This window comes from Dromiciops gliroides, chromosome 6, assembly GCF_019393635.1.
Source record: "Dromiciops gliroides isolate mDroGli1 chromosome 6, mDroGli1.pri, whole genome shotgun sequence".
NCBI classification, from domain to species: domain Eukaryota; kingdom Metazoa; phylum Chordata; class Mammalia; order Microbiotheria; family Microbiotheriidae; genus Dromiciops; species Dromiciops gliroides.
In genome coordinates, this window is record NC_057866.1 from 48973467 (window position 1) to 48992731 (window position 19265).

General features: G+C 38.6%; 1 protein-coding gene across 3 annotated transcripts in view; it reads right to left on the reverse strand.

Annotated features, from left to right (window-relative positions):
• The window catches only part of NELL1 (neural EGFL like 1), a 909424-nt gene that overhangs the window by 682269 nt on the left and 207890 nt on the right, over positions 1-19265 (reverse strand). For all 3 annotated transcript variants that reach the window (XM_043971020.1, XM_043971019.1, XM_043971018.1), the window contains exons 10-11: positions 15379-15452; positions 9249-9348 (exon numbers count right to left, since the gene is read on the reverse strand). In XM_043971020.1, coding sequence (XP_043826955.1) covers positions 9249-9348; positions 15379-15452 — 174 coding nt within the window. The remainder of the gene's footprint in view (positions 1-9248; positions 9349-15378; positions 15453-19265) is intronic.

Genomic DNA, 19265 nt, shown 5'->3' on the forward strand with positions numbered 1-19265 from the left:
ATTAGGGACCATGACACACACATTGTCTGAATGCTGCTGCATACATTTGGCTCTTCCATCTTACGTATCCTCAGATTCATTCTCTGAAGCTATTTCAATTGCAATCTACCTAGAATAATGAGGACAACTTTAAAAAGAAACTGTGTAATGCAAAAACTGTTTGGGAGGATTTAATTGAAGTGCATAAAATCTTAAATAGTACAGATAATCTCAACTAATTTCAGTCCAGCACAGATGACAAGGCAAGTGAGCATGAATTAAAATTACAGATAAACACATTCTGAACAGATGTCGGAAAGAACTTTTTTTTCCTCACTGAAAGCTATAAACATGCAACAGAGCCCACCAAAGTCATTCGAGACATTCAAGATACAATTAGAGATGATCACGAAGGGAATAAAATACTGGGGAGAGTGTCAAGAATTTTTGAATTGGCCAAATGGTCTCTGTTCTCTCCCATGAGCGTTTCTGTGAACACTTTGTCAAGGTTGTTGGTTTGTTTTCTGTCACTGAGCATTCTTTGAGGGCTTTTTATGCCCATATTTCCAATCAGGTTTTCACTGCTCCTGCTCCTGCTCCAGGCCAAAATCTGGAAGTCAGCCCACTCCCCTTCTTTGCATCATAGGCTCATACTTCAAGTGGCTTGGCTCCTGCTATCTCCATCATGGGAAGATAATGAGCAGGATAAACAAATACCATGCTGTCAGCAGAAACTGTCCAGAGATTCAGAGAGAAATCACAAAGCTGATTAAGGATATCACAGGTGGGGCTGCTTATTACTGTCAACCACAGAGCTATCCCCTGACCCACCTACATCCATTACCTCAATTCAATTTTTCCCATGTCTCCCCTTAACTGTTTTGTGGCTCTGTCTGGGAGCATTTTAGGCTACCCTGTCAGCTCTGTGGTTTAACTGCCTATCCCAGAGACAGATGGGGAGCTTCATTTTCTGTCAAAGGCTAGGGAATTAGTTACTGTACTGGGCCCAGTGCAATAGTAGATCAGGCAAAGGTGGCTGGTCTGCCGATGGCTTACTGCCCACTTGCACTCCTGGGCTTTATGCCATAGCTCAGTTGTTTGGAACTTGGAACTTGTGAAGTCATATTCTGGACCTTGATTCTCATTCAGAACAATTGAGTTTGCCCAGAGAATGTCTTGTCTGTGACCACAGACTAGTTCTCTCATCCCAGAGGAAAGGCAGATCCTTGAAGACACGTTTATTTGTTCATTTTTCACTTTGTCTCTATTGTCTCAAGGCCTTGAATACAGTATAGTTGCTTAATGAATGCTTGCTGAATGAATGAACTGATGAGTCCACTGAGGAACAAAATGAAAGCATGTGGCTGGTTCACTGGGATTTTTTTTTTGAAAGAAACAAATATTCAATTGCTGCTGGAGGGGAAAAAACTGACCGCCTTAGAAGCATTTGTTTCACAAATAAAGGACCGCATGGATCAACTCTTGCACAACCAAGCACCATTCAAAACCAGGCAATGTCCCAAAGAAGCATCACAATCCCATGTAGTAAAAGGAAAGACAGTGGACTCATTTCTTTCTTCTTCTTATCTTCTGGCATTGAGACATCAGAACTCATCCAATGTGACAGAAGTGTTTCCTCCCACTGTATCTTGGTGGCACAAAAGCAGGGATTTTTAGAGCTATTATTTAATCGCATCTGTAGAGGGGCAAAGAGCAAAAACACACTATAGTAGATCCCTCAGAAGAAATTCCCAGTATGCAGCACTCAGTTTCTGCAGGTAGAATAGTCTACAATGAAAAGCTCAAATCCCCCCCATGCTAGGCATGAGAATGGTTTGATTTCAACTTCTGAGGAATGACTTTCATAGCATGGTTTGGTTTTGGTTTGGTTTTCCTCTAGAAGCAGCCTTGACTTTCACACTGAGACAGGGAAAGATGATAAATATGCTAATTGGAGGGCCTTCCTGGGTAGATATTGAAGAAACAAGAAGCCTCTCTCTTTCTTGTAATCAATAACATCAGGGTGACAGAAGTCATACATTTCTATTACGTAGCCATTCTCTTCAAAGAAATGCACATTTCAGCTCATCAGGCATAGTCTACCCTTGGTGGAACCAGGCAGCAGATGATCCAAATCCATTCAATACATCATACAGCCATACGATATACAGAAGAAAAATTGCTTTTACATAGAAATTGAGTGTTTCTCACCTTTTCATTACTTTGTTTTAGAAAGAGTGGGAAGAGAAGAGAGCAGAATAATTTGGATCTGCAGGGGCCCACCAGGCTCTCGAATACTAGTCAGAATAGGAATTGTCAATTCTACTCCCTCAGGGGGGGACTTTAATGGAAGAAGTGAAAGACAGGAGCGAGGGGGGCAAATAAACATTTAATAATAAAAGCTCCCAACATATACAGATAAAATTTCGCTGCATTTAATGTTTCCTCAAAGAAATAAAGTGTGGTAAAGAATGTAGAGTAACATTCGTGGGGAGAAGACAAGCATTTTGAGTGGAATAATGCCAACTGTTTTTTACTTCATAGGAGTAAAACAAGAGTTGGAAGGGACAGAGGGCATCCAGAATCACCTCTCTTTTTTTCAGATGAGGTCTTTGAAACCCATTGGGGCTACATAAATTTCCCAAAGTCTCCCAGATAGTAAAGGACCAAAGGTGAGGTTTTAATCTAGGACCTTTATACTTCCAGTGTCCTTTCTACCATTTTTCTCCATCCTGAAATGAACTCTAGGTTTTCATGACCAAGAAAACACAATGCTTACTCTCTATAAAGAATATTCCTCTAGGAGGCAGCTGGGTGGTGTAGTGAATAAAGCACCTCCCTGGATTCAGGAGGACCTGAGTTTAAATCCAGCTTCAGACACTTGACCCTTACTAGCTGTATGACCTGGGCAAGTCACTTAACCCTCACTGCCCCACAAAAAACAATAAATAAAAATAATAAAAATAAAAACACATGTAACTGATCTGTTGAAATGGAACTCTCTACCAACTATAAAAGATCATCCTACCCTCTGAAGACCACTCAGCTCCCTTAAAAGTAGTTCACAATTTCTCACCTGAGATGGGGTAGGTAGGAATAAGAAGATGTAGAAAAACCACTGGCCTTTTGCATGGATTCCAACGCTAGCTGAAATCTAACCTTCAAAGTTAAAAATGTATGCTTCTCTTCTTCTTACTGTCATATAATTTCAAGACCCTCACACTGACTCTAGGTAGACAAAGTTTAGCAAGGGCCACTCTAACATGGTACTATGCATATATTAACAAGTATGGTTAACTGGGAGAACTCTCAGTGTAGGAACTCCTTCCACTAAGGCAAATCTTTTCATTTTTCTTTTTTGGTGGATCAATGAGGGTTAAGTGACTTTCCCAAGGTCACTCAGCTATTAAGTGTCAAATATCTGAGCCCAGATTTGAACTCAGGTCCTCCTGAATCCAGGGCTGGTGCTTTATCCACTGTACCACGTAGCTACCTGGGGGGGGGGGGCCCAAGGAAAATCTTACTCCATCTATGACTTGGTAAATAAATCCTAACAAGTTTTCTGCAGCTTATAACAAAGGTTAAAGAACCTGCACATGGTCAAACAGATGGTGTCAGAGGTGACATTTGAAGCAAGGTCTTCCTGACTGAAAGCTCAGGACTCTATCACTGTTCTCTTCTGCCTCTTGGATTCACTCAGTGGTTTTTAAACTTAATATAAAGTTTATGCACTTCCCCTTTTCAATAAGGTTTTATTTTTCCCAGAATAAAATTTTTCTATAGAAAAAAAATCCCACTTCCCTTTGGAAGTGTCAAGTTTCTAAAAAGAGCCATGATTTCATCAGATCATAGATATGGGGATCTGAAGGGGGTTCAGAGTTCATGTAATCCAAACCCTTCATTCAGAAAGGAAATGGTAGCACATAAACGTTAAGTGACCATGAATATCACATCAGTAGTCAGAGGAACAGGTCAGATTTGAGCAAGTCTCTCTGACTCTAGAGCCAGTATTCTTTCCACTTTACCATACTGTCACCCTCTCTCAATACAAATGTTAGTCCACTCCACACCTTAGCATGTACTCTTCATGATTTGTTTGAGCCCATCCACCTCCTGCCATGGAGATGATAGATGTAAGGTCCAGAATAAGAATTGCATCTCTGGACATGCCCAGTGTGGGAATTCATTTTGCTGGGCTCTTTGTGTTCATTGTCCAGTTTATTATTGTTGTTTTATGTGGGGAGGTAATGGGGATAAAAGATAATAAATGTTTGTAGAAGTATTTTTTTAATTTTTTAAATGAGAAGAAACAAGATTCATCATAAGATGACCAAGACTTTAAAGACTGTAGTGATTGAGCTTTTCCAAATTTAGCTTGGCTTGTCCTTAGACAACAAAAATCTTCTTGAACAACCTGATCCAAAGTCTTCCAAGATACCAGAGCTTCTGCTCCATTGGCGTAATATTTTATAAGCCAATGCCATTTCTAAGCCTTGATGGGATATCAAAAGACTTTAATGGGGGAAGCTAGGTGGTACAGTGGATGGAGCATCAGCCCTGGATTCAGGAGGACCTGAATTCAAATATGACCTCAGACACTTGACACTTACTAGCTATGTGACCCTGGGCAAGTCACTTAACCCCAATTGCCTCACAAACAAAAAAAAAAGACCTTAATGGAGGTTAAGGTTGAATCCTGGGAGTGAAGTATCCTGAATCCAGAGAATGTGAGGTTGGTATATTTTCCAGGAATGCAGTGATGAGAACACTTCTGTACTCTACCCTGTTCAGACTCTGTCTGGAAGACTATATTCAGTTCTAGGTGTCAAAGCTTAGGGAAGAACTTGTATCTTTGCCAGACATGGGCAACCATGATGGCGAATAGTCTTGAGCACACATATGGTTGAGAAATGCTTGAAGGTAATAGGGGTGTTTATCACAGACAAGAGAAGACTCAGGGAGAAAATAATAGCTGCCTTCAAATATTTTAAGGTCCATCAAGTGGAAGAGGATTTAGCCTTGGTCCCTGAGGCCAGAATCAGAAGAAATTTTTTAATGTTGCAAAAAAATAACTTAAAAGAAAATTAAGGTTTGATATTAAGGAGAACTTCCTAACAATAAGAGGTATCCTAGATGGATGAGTGGATGGATGGATGGATGAAAAAACATAGTTATTAATTACTTACTATGTGTAAAGAAATGTTTTAGATGCTTGGAGGTACATATAGTAAAATAAGACAGTCCCTGCCCTCCAGGAGCTCCCATTCTAATGTTGGAAATGACGCATATGGTAGGTTTCAGTTTCATGTCAACTGGAAAGGTCCTATGGTTGTTAGTACACAGTAGCCAAGAATATGGTAATGTATCCTTTTTACTGTCATTTCCACTGATAAAATCCTACTGTTTTATAATGTTCTATAAACAGAACTGGTATTAGATTTCCTGGTTGGGTATTTTCAAGCAAGGGATGGATGATCAGTTGTGTTAATTATTTCATGATGACAGTTTCTTTCTAATATTGATTGGACAGGAATTGGAGGTTCTTAATTTTTTTGAGTCATGGGTCCATTTGGTAAACTGGAGAAACTCATGGCCTCTTCAGAAGCTAATTATTAAATGAATAAGTTAAAACACCTAAGAAACCATTTCTGTTGATATATAGTTGTCAAATATTATTTTTAAAAAGTTCTTGGACCCTAGGTTAATAGGCCATTGTGGATGCTTGCTGATGACCCTTCTAATTCTCAAATTCTATGATTTGGGAACAAAAAGTCTGTTTCACTAAAATCAAGTGTCTTCCCCACCCAAGATAGACTCAGAAATTATTAGTTCAGACCATCCTTGCAAAATGGAGGTAGAAGGGTCAGGGTCAGTGAAAAGTATGAAGAATGTTAATGCAAAAAACAAAGCTCTCACAGAAAAGATGAGACACAGTTTACTGAAATAGGTCAGAGCAATGAAAATCCTCTTGCATCTCCATGCCCCAATCAATGAATTAACTCTAACAAAACCATAAATTGGAGAAGGCTTACAAAAACTCAGCCCCACTTGGCACCTCAGCAAAGTGATGGATTTTGCATTAAATTATGAGTTCCACCTCACAACCCTATTGGTTGTTAATAATGGACAGCTCCTTAAAAAATTAACTGGATCATTAGATGTCTGAAGAATATTTCCAGTGGATGGGATTATTTTCAAGGGATGAAATCAAAAGAAGACCCAGGCATTATATTTGAAACTCACTTTATTTGGTCCTACAGTGCATAAGTGGTTATCTGGATGCTATGTTTTCCCTCCAAATTTTCAGCAACCATTGACCAGTTATGCCAAGCTAAGAGAAAATACTTAGTTTGATCTAAGGACAATATATACTAGAGGAAACTATGGGCATAGAGAAAAGAGAGAAGTGCTAAATATATGACTTTATCCTCCCACTTCCATGTTCAAATTGAGAAATGATATCAGCATGGTCTTTGTAATTCTAGAAATAAGACAGATCTGTTTCATGAAAACCAAGTATCTCCCTTTCCCAAGAAACTGACATTTCAGTATTTTATTTCTAGCTGAAGGTAAAAGGTATTCAAAATTCTAACAGAATGATAATTGTCAAAGTGAGGAAATATGAATAGAGAGTTAGCCTCAGAGTCAGGAAGCCAAGAATTCAATTCTCACCTCTGATCAAGCACCTTAACCTTTTGCTCTCTCAGGGAACTCTCTAAAATTGTAAGTGGAAGAAGAGGAGTCGATTTGTTTTGGTGGAAGTAATATACTCACTGGGAATGCCCTACACTGATAGAATCATAGGTCTTGTCCAAAACAAAACACTGATGATAACAGTAATATTAATACATACTATCGCACAACTATTGATTTTCCAAAATGTCCCCCTTTTGTTATCAATAAAGAGAAGGTGGTTATGGCAAAGTATCCTAGACTTTAGGTCAGAAGAAAGTCAAGTTCAAATTTCAACTCTGATACTTACTAGTTTCATCATCATGGGAAAGTTACATAACATCTTTGAATTGTCAGTTTACTCATCTATAAAATGGTGGTGATGAGAAGAAATAGAGATAGGGATGGGAATAGAAATCGGGATAATGATGGGCATAGATATAAGGGCAAAGTCTGAGGATTGTCTAAGGATCAGGGAGCAGTGACATAGCACAGTGGATAGAGTGCCAGGCCTGAAGTCAGGAAAATTCATCTTCCTGAATTCAAATCTCGCCTTAAGGAATTTAGTAGTAATAGGACCCTGAGCAAGTCACTTAACCCTGTTTGCCTCAGTTTCCTCATCTTTAAGATGAGTTACAGAATGAAATGGCAAGCCATTTCAGTATCTTTGCCAAGAAAACCCCAAACGGGGTCATGAAAAGTCAGACATGTCTAAAACTAAACAACATAAGAATAGGGATAGACATAAAGGTGGAGGTGAGGGTAGGATGGAGACTGGGTTAGGGATAAGGACTGGGATGGAAACAGGGATAAGGATGGGAAAAGAAATAAATGGATGGGGATGGGGATGAGGATGGGGATGAGGATGGGGATGAGGATGGGGCTGGAGCTGGGGATGGGGACTGGGGGCTGGGGGCTAGGGGATGGGGACTGGAACAGGGAATTTGCAGTTGAGCAAACTCCCTCCACCAACATAGATAAGTACTTTATCTAAAACTTGGAGGTAAAGAGAATTGACTAAAGAACCCTAAGTTAAGAGGGTCACACAGCCAGTATACAGTCAGAGTTAGGATTTGAATCCAATTCAGTCTATCATTCTAACCATTATTGTCCGTGTCTCTCTTGTGTAAGATAGCTCATGTTTCATAGATGGCTATATTAATAAATATTTATATAATACTGAAAGGATCATAATAATTACAAAATAATAGCTAACATTTATGTAATGGTTACTATGTTCCAGGCACTGTACTAAGTAAGCACTTTATAATTCTTATCTCTTTTGATCTTTACAACAACCCTGTGAGGTAGGTGTTGTTATTATACACATTTTACAGTTGAGGAAACTAAGGCAAATGGAGGTTAAGTGACTTGCCCAGGGACACACAGCTATTAAGTTTCTAAAGCCAAATTTGAACTGAGGTCTTCCTGCCTGCAGGCCTGTCACTCTACCCACTGTACCACCTAGCTGCCTCACAAAACACTATGCATTCTTTTTTTTTTTTTTGTGGGGCAATGGGGGTTAAGTGACTTGCCCAGGATCACACAGCTGGTAAGTGTCAAGTGTCTGAGGCCAGATTTGAACTCAGGTACTCCTGAATCCAGGGCCAGTGCTTTATCCACTGCGCCACCTAGCCGCCCCCCAAAACACTATACATTCTTGATCTCATTCAATCCTTATAACAACCCAGTGGGGTAGGAACTAATATCAATCTTACTTGCATATGAGGAAAGTGAGGTTCAGAGAGGTTGACTTGGGAGTGGAATTGAACCTCAGACCAGGTTAAATAGACAACAAAGCAAAATGGTGCCAACTTGTGGGGAGCTGCCCCAAGGCAAGGGTCTTTCCTTTCAACAGACATCTGGAGAGGAAGTAGGTAGGGGCTATGCTGCCTGATGCTGGGAGTTTCCCCCATGACAGAATGACAATGCAGGTGGCTTCTGCCTGGGATCATTGAGAAGGTCTCTGTATATCTTACCAATCCATGGAAAGAAGTGAATATAGCAAAGACTGTGATGCTGAGTGTTCCACTGGTAACAAATTTAAAAAAAAAAAAACCACCACTAGAGTAAGAAAGGAAGCAAGTGCTTGACCCACTATTCAAGTTAAATCTTCTTGACTCCTAGCCAAGTATTCTATCCATTAGCTTATTCTGCCCCTAATAATGCCTGACTCACAGAGATGTTGGGAAGAAAATGTTTTGCATACCTAAAACTTCTGAATATATCAGAATTCATTTATTTATAAGCCCAAACAAGAGTTTTAAACATCTATTGTACGTAATATACAAGGGTTTGAGTTATTAACATTATGGTCTTTCACCCCGTCTGTTCAATAGAAATTATCATCCCCAACTATAATTAGGGAAACTGAGGCAGAGATATATTAAGTACCTTACCCATGGCTGTAATAGCTGACTAGTGGTGGTAATGCATTTAGATTCTTGGTTTCCTGACTCTCAGCATAGCAATCATTCCATCTATCAATCAGAAGGAACTGTATATCCTCCACCCTACTTACTTTAGAAAATCATTAAACCTGCATTCTTCCCAACCATCAACCCTCCTTTGCCAGTGGCCCCTAAATCTTGGCTCACCTCTGCAGACACTACAGCACTGGTTCTCTGGAAGAATGTGATCTTCTGCTGAGCAGTTCAAAGGAGGACACACTTCTGTCACTTTTACTAAAACTCCACCCTGGAAGCCAAATAAAATGAGGAGACAAAAGAATTTTGACATAATGAGTCATTGGCAAAAGTGTCTACCCAGTGCTCATTTTTAACAATGACAGATGATAAGGATCTGTGAAAATTTGCCTCTAGCCTCATCCTATTCTACTCTCCAATCTAGCATCAATTTTGCTTCTAAATGAGTTTATATCCCAAATCAGCTTTTTCTTAAGTGTATTATTACCTCCTGGTGCTGCACAGGGTGCTCAGTGATATCTGGTCAGCCAATAACCTGATTCCATCCCACATTCCACTTCATAAATATTGATTAATTGCCTACTAGATGCAAGGCAGTGTGGCACTATGGCTAGAAAGCTAGCCTTGAAGCTAAAAAGTTCTAGGTTTGGATATTGTGTCTGTCATGTACTGCTTATGCAGGGCAAATCATTTGTCAACTTCAGTTTGCTCATCTGTAAAACAGAGATTAAAAATGGTACCTGTCTCATAGGGTTTTTGTAAAGATCAAATAAAAAATATATGGAAAGTACTTTACCAATCTTAAAAGCTCCATATGTAAAATAATTGTTGTTATTTAAGTACTCAATAAATATTAACTGCTAATATTATTTTGAGTTCTCCTGCCATTATTGCCTGGATAGCAATGGAGCATGTAGGCTGTCTATCAATCAGCTGTTGCACTTACTAAGAGACCAGCCTATAATTTTTTTTCCCAGGTATACATCTCTCTAATAGTGTTCCTGCCCAATTCCTAATTTATAATGGGTTAGAGCTACCTGGGCTCACTGTAAGCTTGTCCACACACAGGAAACAAATGTAAATGCAAAACCATATTTCAAAGTCAAATGTGATTTGCTCTCAGACTAGGCATCTTTCGTATAATCCATGCTACTATTCCCTCTCCATCATCTATAATTCATAGAAACTGTATAACCTTTTTCATGAGGGACAGGGCTTGGACCTGTGATTTCATTAATGGGAAGAACTTCCGAGGTGAGGAAACTCCCTCTATCAATGTAGATCTGCACATTCCCTGAAATTTCAAGTTTTAGCAAACTGCTTGAGACAAAGAGAAATTAAGTGACTTGCCCAGGGTCACACAGCCAGGTGTTACTAACTCTGAAGTGATATTCACTATAACATGGCTGCCTCTAGGCTAGAAGAAAACAAAATAATTCTGGATGAAAAAAACATGTCCCACCACCACTCAAAGTATTTGGTTAGAAAAAGAAATAGGAAACACAGAATTAAATGGAACAGGCATTACTTTTAGAATTAGGAGAACCAGGTTAGAATCTCAGCTCCACTATTTATTACCAATTAATGTGATGGTGGGTGAGCCACTTAGCCTCTCTGGGCCTCAGTTTCCTCATCTGTAAAATTATTGGTTGCACAAAGTGATTGCTAAGGCCCCTCCTAATTCTAAAATCTATGATCCTATAAGAAGCGGGGAAAGTCTGCAGACAGTTTGAAATAAATTACCTCGGGAGCAAAGAAAGACAAGCAAAGTATTTTTTGTTAAGGTTCAAGATGGTTAACTACATAATACTGAGTGAGAGATAAACTCCAATGAAAATTCCAGGCAAACAACCAACTATACCATGATCCAACTCGATCTGACTACCTATTTGCATCTGCTCAGAACCACAGCAACAGCAAAGAATCAGAAGGGGCTGAATCGAGTAGGGTAGGGAAGGTTGGATGATAGAAATTGCACAGTAAGGTCAAGGAAAGGAGCATGCTTGTCTGAACTGGTTGAGACATGTGTTTCTCTTTGCTTCTTGATAAGTTTTCACCTCAAGGTCAAAACATACAATTCACCAGTAGATGTGAGACTTTTTTACAAGTTTGCGGGGATGCAGCAGTTATTTGCCAGAATGTATGGCCACTGAAAAAGAAAACAGTGCTAGATACAATAGCTATACCTTGACCGTCCTTTCTAACTTCAATCTCTCCATGCCCTAAAGTCTACAGTGGCCAATATTATCTGTACCACTCCTGCTGTCAGAGAATAAACTTTTTATCATATCATTCTAAGACAAAACACATCTCTCTTTCCCTTAATTTGTCCTTCACTTGTGAGCCCAGTTTAATAACATATATTTTATATAAATAACAATACAAGTTATATATGTATATATATATAACATGTAATCTATATATGTGCCTGTTGTGTGTATATATATATATATATATATATACACATATATATGAATATATAAATATTATATCAATGGACAGACAGTGCTATGCATTTTCCAAAGTGTTTTACATACATTATCTCTATTTGACATGAGCCTCGTAGACACATAAGAGACACAATTGTACAGTGGAGAGAGGATTAGGCTTGGATTCAGGAAGAGCTAGCTAGAAGAAATAGATTTGTCCTATTTTGCTCAATCTGTGCAATAGGACACTAGGTAGAAATTGTAAAGAGGAAAGCTTAGGCTTTATAGAAGGAAAACCAAGGTTAACAGGTCAAGATATCCCAAAGTGGAATGGGTTGCCTGGGGAGATAGCAGGTTCCCCTCTATCAAAGGCCTTCAAGGGAAAGTTAGATAACAGCTGATAGATGGTGTCTATCAACCAATAATAGACAGTTATCAGTCAGGCGTGTTGTGGAAAATTACTTGTTGAGGGATGGATATGATTAGATAAGGGGTTCCTAACCTGAGGCTAACGAACCTTTTAAAAAATTCTGATAACTCTATTTCTATATAATTCATTTCCTCTTAAATTCTATGTGTTTTATTTTATGAATTTTAAAACAGTATTCTGAGAAATTGTCCATAGGTTTCATCAGATTGCTAAAGGGGTCCATGACAAAAAAGAGGTTAAGAAATGCCTGGAACATAATTGATGGTCTTTCTGCTCTCTTTCAACTGGGATTCTGTGCCCTTAGGCACAACCTGGTAATCAATATTTGGTCCCTCCAGTCCCTCAAGTCAGCTCTGAAGTAGACCTTCAACCAGTATAAAGCAGTTTTGAATGGACACACAATGATGTAGGGTTTCAAAGCACTTCATTTATCCTATCCCATTTTATCTTCATATCTTTATGAGGTAGATGTTAATATTTCTAGCTACTTTTTATAGATAGGGAAAATTAGGTTAATTGACTTACTCAGGGCCACACAGCTAAATGAGTGAGATAGGATTACAATAACAATAACAGTAAAAACATCTGAAGTTTTTATAAGTACTTTAAAGTTTGCAAAGTGCTTTTTAATTACTATCTCCATTTATCCTTAAAACTCTGTGAGGTAGATATTATTATCATTATTTTGCAGATGAGGAAAATGAGGCAAACAAAAGTCACATAACTTGCCTAGGGTCACAGTTAGTAAGTACTTGAGGCAGACTTTGAACTCATCTTTTCCTGATGCTAAGTCCAGCATGCTGCCCATTTTAGCCTTGTTTTAATCTCCCCCCAACTAACCCCTTCAGAGCTTAGGAATCCAAGAAAGGAAAAATGCTCTCCTGTGGTGCATGACAAAGGTATTTCTAGCAGGAATGAGTTATATGGGTTATTTGCTTAGTGACCCAAAAGTTCCACTAAAATGTATGGTGCCATTTATTCTATGGTCTGAAGTCAGAAACACCATCCTTATTCAACCTGGATCTTCCCAGTTAAGTCAAGAAGTGAACAATTCAGATACATTCTACAAACCCCAAATGACATTATGACCAAGGCTTATTTCAATATGGATACATGTCCCAACCAGTTTCTATATATCTAAAACTGCATCTGTCTATCAGTGGGCACAAAAAAAAATGGATTCAAGAATAACTTTCTTCTAGGACCCATGTCCATCCCATGTTCTGCTAAGGCAATCTTTCACAAAACAACATGCAAAATCTAGAAAGATGTAGATTTTATCATTGTGTTGTTGTTTCTCAAAAGAAGCTTGATTTGACCGCCTGTTGATGAAATGAGCCTGGCAAATCTAATTGACCTTTAACACATTTAGTGAATGAGATCATAATTAACAAATAATGTTTTAAATAGTGGAAATTGCATTTGTGGAAGCCTGTGATAGGAATTAAATCAGTGCCATCCCACAAAGAGGGTTCACGTAAATTATAAACTTCATCACCTCTTCTCACTTGTTTTTTAGAAACATTTCAAGCAAAAGAGAAGATGATGATCCACAAATTTTAATCCTCTTGATTGTGATTTGTTTCCCCATGGCCTTCAGGTCTCTGTGTTGGTGTAGAAATGAAGCTTCTATTATCTCTTACTTAAAGAGAGGACATATATGAAATTGGTTAAATACAAACACTCTTAATTACCATATTTCAATCTCAATTTCTAACAACTTACACAACTCAGATCTTCCATTCTCAAATTGCTTTACTTGCAGAAATGTCAAAGGAGACCAATAATTGCTTAAAATTGAATATGACTATCTATGAGGAATGATTTGTTTTGATTTTTCAAACTGCCTCCGACATCCTCCATGGAATTTTTTAACACAGATTTGTTTCTGCCTTAATTGGCATTATTATTTCTCTAAAACTTTCCTGGGACCATGCAGATCATACTCCTAGCGTTGTTTAATAGATTTGAGGATGTTTCACTCCATCTCCATTGAACTTCCTCTCTCCCATCTAGTAATATCCATTAACCTCATATCCCATGGCTCTATTATAACCTTCTTCACCAAACCTAGTCGATATAATCAGACTGAATAGGTGATGGGATAGATGATAAGGTATTCTGAGATAACATCACTCAATGATAAACCAACACCACAATATTAAGGTACAGCTTCTTTGTAATTGCTACATAATCCCAAAAGAAATGGGGGAACATTATCAATAAGAATATCATTTTGCTTCCGCACACAGAGATGTTCTGTAAAAATTTGCTTAATCATGCCATCAATTTCAGGTTTACCTATGGGTTCTGTTCAAAACGCTAAGGCAGTTTGCCAGACTCAAACTATTGTTATAATTACTCATTAGAGATCTAACCAATCTTCCACAAAATTGTGAAATTGCCCTAAATGGAATGAAGAACACACTTCCTAGATATTTGCCTGCCATGATGTTTCAACTCAGGTCATCAAATCCTCCCTACCAGAGAACCGGACTCTACCCTCTACTCAGGGCTCTGGTAGACCAGTTATGACATTAATTTGCCTGGGTCCAGGCCTTGACAGAACCTTGTAGCCACATGAAGTACACTTAGAGACCATTCACTCCAACCCCTTCATCTTACAAATGAAGAAACTAAGGTATAGAAAAGTTAAGGCATTTTCCTTGACCTTCTCCATTTCACTGAAATCTAAGCTCTTACTCTCATCTCTTTCATCTGCTCCTAGAGATGAACTTTTTGAATTATCTACCTGGAAACCAGGACAACCCACTCATTCTTCTTCCTATGCTCCTATATCCACCTCTCTGACCACTATCTAGCAGCAACATCATATGGTTTTAAAACCAAGAAAGTAATAAGTTCCTCCCATAGCTGAGATTCTATCCTATCTCAAACTCAATCCCTTTCTATCCTTAGACATAGAACTGAAAGGAACCTCAGAGGTAACTGAATCCAACTCTCTCATTTTACAGATGGGAAAACTGAAGTCCACAGGGTGCCATGACTTCACCAAGGATACATAGGTTGTAACTGTCAAATGGAAGAGTGGAAACCAGACCTAACTCCAGAACCAGTCTTCTTTCTAGTTCATCATCTGACACCATGGGTTGGCATTCTCTTTATTTGTATTTATTTCAGAGTCATATGCCTCTCCTGGGTATATAAAAATGTTTCATTTTCCACTACTATAAGCACCATGATGGCAGAAACCATGCCATATTGATTGCTGCATCTGCCCAAACCACTTGTGATGTCCCATCCATATCTGATCTTTGATGCTATAAATAGCCTTCTCCATACATACCCCTAATACTTTGGTCTTATGATGCACTGTTAAATACCTCTCCTTTGTACTCTTTAAATTGCTGATACCTAAGTGGTATGTATCCATTTAAGAACTGGGTCAAGCCAAGACAGAAAAGTTAAGATTCCAACTTACTCGGCATTCTCGACAGCTCTTGGTTAAAATCCGATGGCCTTCTGCGAGAACTTTTCCACCATAGATACATTTTGCTATAAACAAGGTAGACAAATTAGTCGGGTTTTCATAAAGGAAGAGAGATTCTTTCACCCTCTATTAAACATAGGAAGAGAGTAGCAGTTCTGGAAAAATAGTTCATTATGGCCCTTATCATTATTATTATTATTTTCTTTTTGGTGAGGCAATTCGGGGTTGTTACTTGCTCAGGGTTACACAGCCTAGTAAGTGTTAAGTGTCTGAGGTCGGATTTGACCTCCAATTCTCCTGACTCCAGGGTTGGTGCTCTATCCACTGAGCCACCTACCTGCCCCAACCCTTATCTTTATTAATACTTTAATTTTGGTTGTGACTTCTGTGAATCCTTTATGTATTTTTAATATAAAAGTTTTTCAATGTTCCAATTCAGAGAATGACATAAGATGGTTTAAAACAAAATATAGAGATTTCAGGGCAGCTAGGTGGCACAGTGGATAAAACACTGGCCCTGGATTCAGGAGGATCTGAGTTCAAATCCGGGCTCAGACACTTGACACTTACTAGCTGTGTGAACCTGGGCAAGTCACTTAACCTTCATTGCCCCACCAAAAAGACAAACAAACAGACAAAAATATAGAGATTGTCTACCTTGGTACACATGCTATCTATCCCCTCATCAATTCTGCATCTTAGAAACCTTGGCTTCCTTCATGATTTAGCTCATATGCTATCATCTATGGGACGCTTTGCCTGATCCTCTTGTGCTTGCTCCCTCCACTGAATATGTCTATAAATTGATGTTATAGTCACCCAGTAGAATATGAGTTCCTAGAAGTCATTTTCATTTTGGAGCCCTCATGCCTAACACAGTGCAGTATATATAACAGATACTTAACAAATGCCCGTTGGATTGAAGTGGATTAGACCAGGCTAAATAAGCATCTAAACCAAAGGATAACTTCTGAGGCAGCTGGTGGTGCAGGGGATAGCATATGGGGCCTGGTGTCAGGAAGACCTGAGTTCAAATATGGCCTCAGATACCTACTAACTGTGTGTCCCTAAGCAAGACACTATACCTGTTTGCCTCAGTTTCCTTATCTGTAAAATGGGAATAATAACAGCACCTGTCTTGCAGAGTTGTTGCGAAGATCAAATAAGATAATATTTTTAAAGTGCTTAGCAAAGTGCCTGGTACACATAGTAGTCACTATATAAATGTTTTTTATTACTTACCCTTCCTCCCTCTGCCCTTGATCTGTACTTTAAAACAATGGAGCATAGTGGAACGAATGCTGGATTTGAAAGCAGAAGACATAGGTTTAATTCCCAGCTTGGCTATTTACTACCTATGTGGCCTATGTCCTAGTTTCCCCGCCCATGTGGCACAATGGATAGAATACTGGACTCCAAGTAAGGAAGACCTGTGTTCAAATCCTTCCTCGGATATTTTCTTAGCTGTAAAACCCTGGGCAAGTCATTTAACCTCTCTCAGCCCCAATTTCCTCATCTATAAAATGGAAATAATAATACCATCATCCTCACAAGGTTATCATGAGAATCAAATGGGACATTATATGCAGAATGTTTTGCAAACATTAAAAGTGTTATTTAAATGCTTGTTATCATTATTTTTCATTTTTATCTTTTAATCATTCTTTTTTTTAATTTAGAGTTCCAAATTCTCTTTCTCCATCCCACCCCTACTGTACCCATTGAAAGGCAGGCAATATGTGAAGTCATGAAAAACATAATTCCATATTAGCCATGTTGAAAAAAATAGCAAGAAAAATAAGGTAAAAACAATCTGCTTCACTCTGAAGTCAGTCTTTCTCCAAAAGTGGGTAACATTTTTCATCATGAGTCCTTTGGAATCGTCATGGATCACTGTACTGATCAGAGTAACTAAGTCTTTCACTGTTAATCATCATTACAATATTGTTGTTACTATGTATGATGTTCTGATTCTGCTCACTTCACTTTGCATCGGGTTATATGTCTTCCCAAAGTTTTCTAAATCCATACCCTTCATCATTTCTTATAGCACAGTAGTATTCCATCACCATCATATACCACAACTTGTTCAGCCATTTTCTAGTTTATGGGCATTCTCTCAATTTCCAGTTCTTTACCACCACTAAAAGAGCTACTATAAATATTTTTGTACAGAGAGGAACTTTTCTTTTTCCTTTGATCTCTTTGGGATCGATACAGACCTAGTAGTGGTGTTGGCTAGTTATTATTATTAATATTAACAATCTATAAAATGAAGGGGTTGCATTGCATTATTTCAAAGTCATTTCCAATTCTAATTCTATAAACCGATTCACCAATAGATTGTTTTTTGAAATGTGGCACTGTTTGGACTTTAAAACAAAAAGGGACAACCATTTAAGCACAACTTTGACCCTCAAGTTCAGAAAAGCCAACCAATATAAAACAATGATCTTGAAGACTCACCTTGGAAAAAAGAGGTGTTAGTAGTCTAAGAAATGGGGTAATATTTGAACCTTGAATGTAAGTTCAATGAACCAACTGGATAGAGCTCCTATTACTAAATTCAAATTTGCCTGAAGCCTAATCTTTGATTCACCTGGCTGACCCATTTTAAAGTAGCACAAAAAATACCCAAGAGGCATCATGCTTCCCCCTATCAAAAAATGACCACCAGTTTTTTGTCCTCTGCATCAACAACAGGAGAGGATTCTACAGATTTGCCTGTCTTTGGACCAGAAAGGGTGCTTTTAGTTCCACTACTGTCCTCTAAGAAAAAGGTCAGTTTCTTCTTGTGGTACATGCTGAAAGCCTTCAGGCTGTGTCTACACACAATGTGAAATAGGAAATGGATGTTATTGCCCAGCTACTAGAACCCTACACACACACACACACACACACACACACACACACACACACACACACACACACACACACACCAAGCTCTTTTTACCTGAATTATTGGGATAGCAAAGACAGAGAGGAAATTTTGGCCAAAATGATCCAGTTTTCCATTTTGCTCTCCTTCTATAGACCCTACCTTCAATGCCCTGAGATTTCTGTGTAAAAAAACCTCCAATGCTCCCAACTGCAGCTGGTGCTGACTCATCCAGGTGGCTCTTCCTGTTAAGTGCATTGCTGTCAAATCTGCCAGGTGCTTCTTTGCCCTGGCTGGGAACCAATGAATAGTACCTCCTTGTTTTCCATCACCACATGCTGACTTGGATATGTAATGTCTCAAGACATGTGTCTAGTTTGTTTCCTCTCTTCCTCTTTGAAATTGATCACTTCTGGGACACATTTCAAATGATAAGGACCCTATCCTTTTATTTATTCAAATCACATATGTGCATGAGCACAGATAAACATACACTCAAGTCATTCAAATTGCTTCAGAATCAAGTGTCCCTTGGACAGCCCTACCTTGTTTCTCATACAATAGAGTTATTTAAGGACAGGCTTTATTTAAGGCAAGCCTAACTCCTTGAATACTGCAGTTGGCTGAATTTGTAAGTGAGGAACCAAACTACAAAGTGATCTTGAGATATTTTTTTTCAGGATCACCAGTGTTTCTCTTAATTTCTCAAATTCCCCCAATCTTTTCTATGATACCATTACTGCTGGCAAACATTGGTCCTATCTATCCTGATTCTTGGTCTACCTCCAAAATTTTCATTTTCTCTGTCTGAGAAAATAATACAAAATGCAAACCAGGTGTCTTCAGTTGGGTTTTGGGAGAACAAAGGTTGAAACTGATATGGATCCTTGAAATCATCAGCATTGTAAAATGATGTTTGTTTCAGAAAATGCCATATCTTCATGAACTATAGGCCAAAGTGATTGGAGGGGGTTGAATTTTGTTTGGTTTTGTAAAAGCC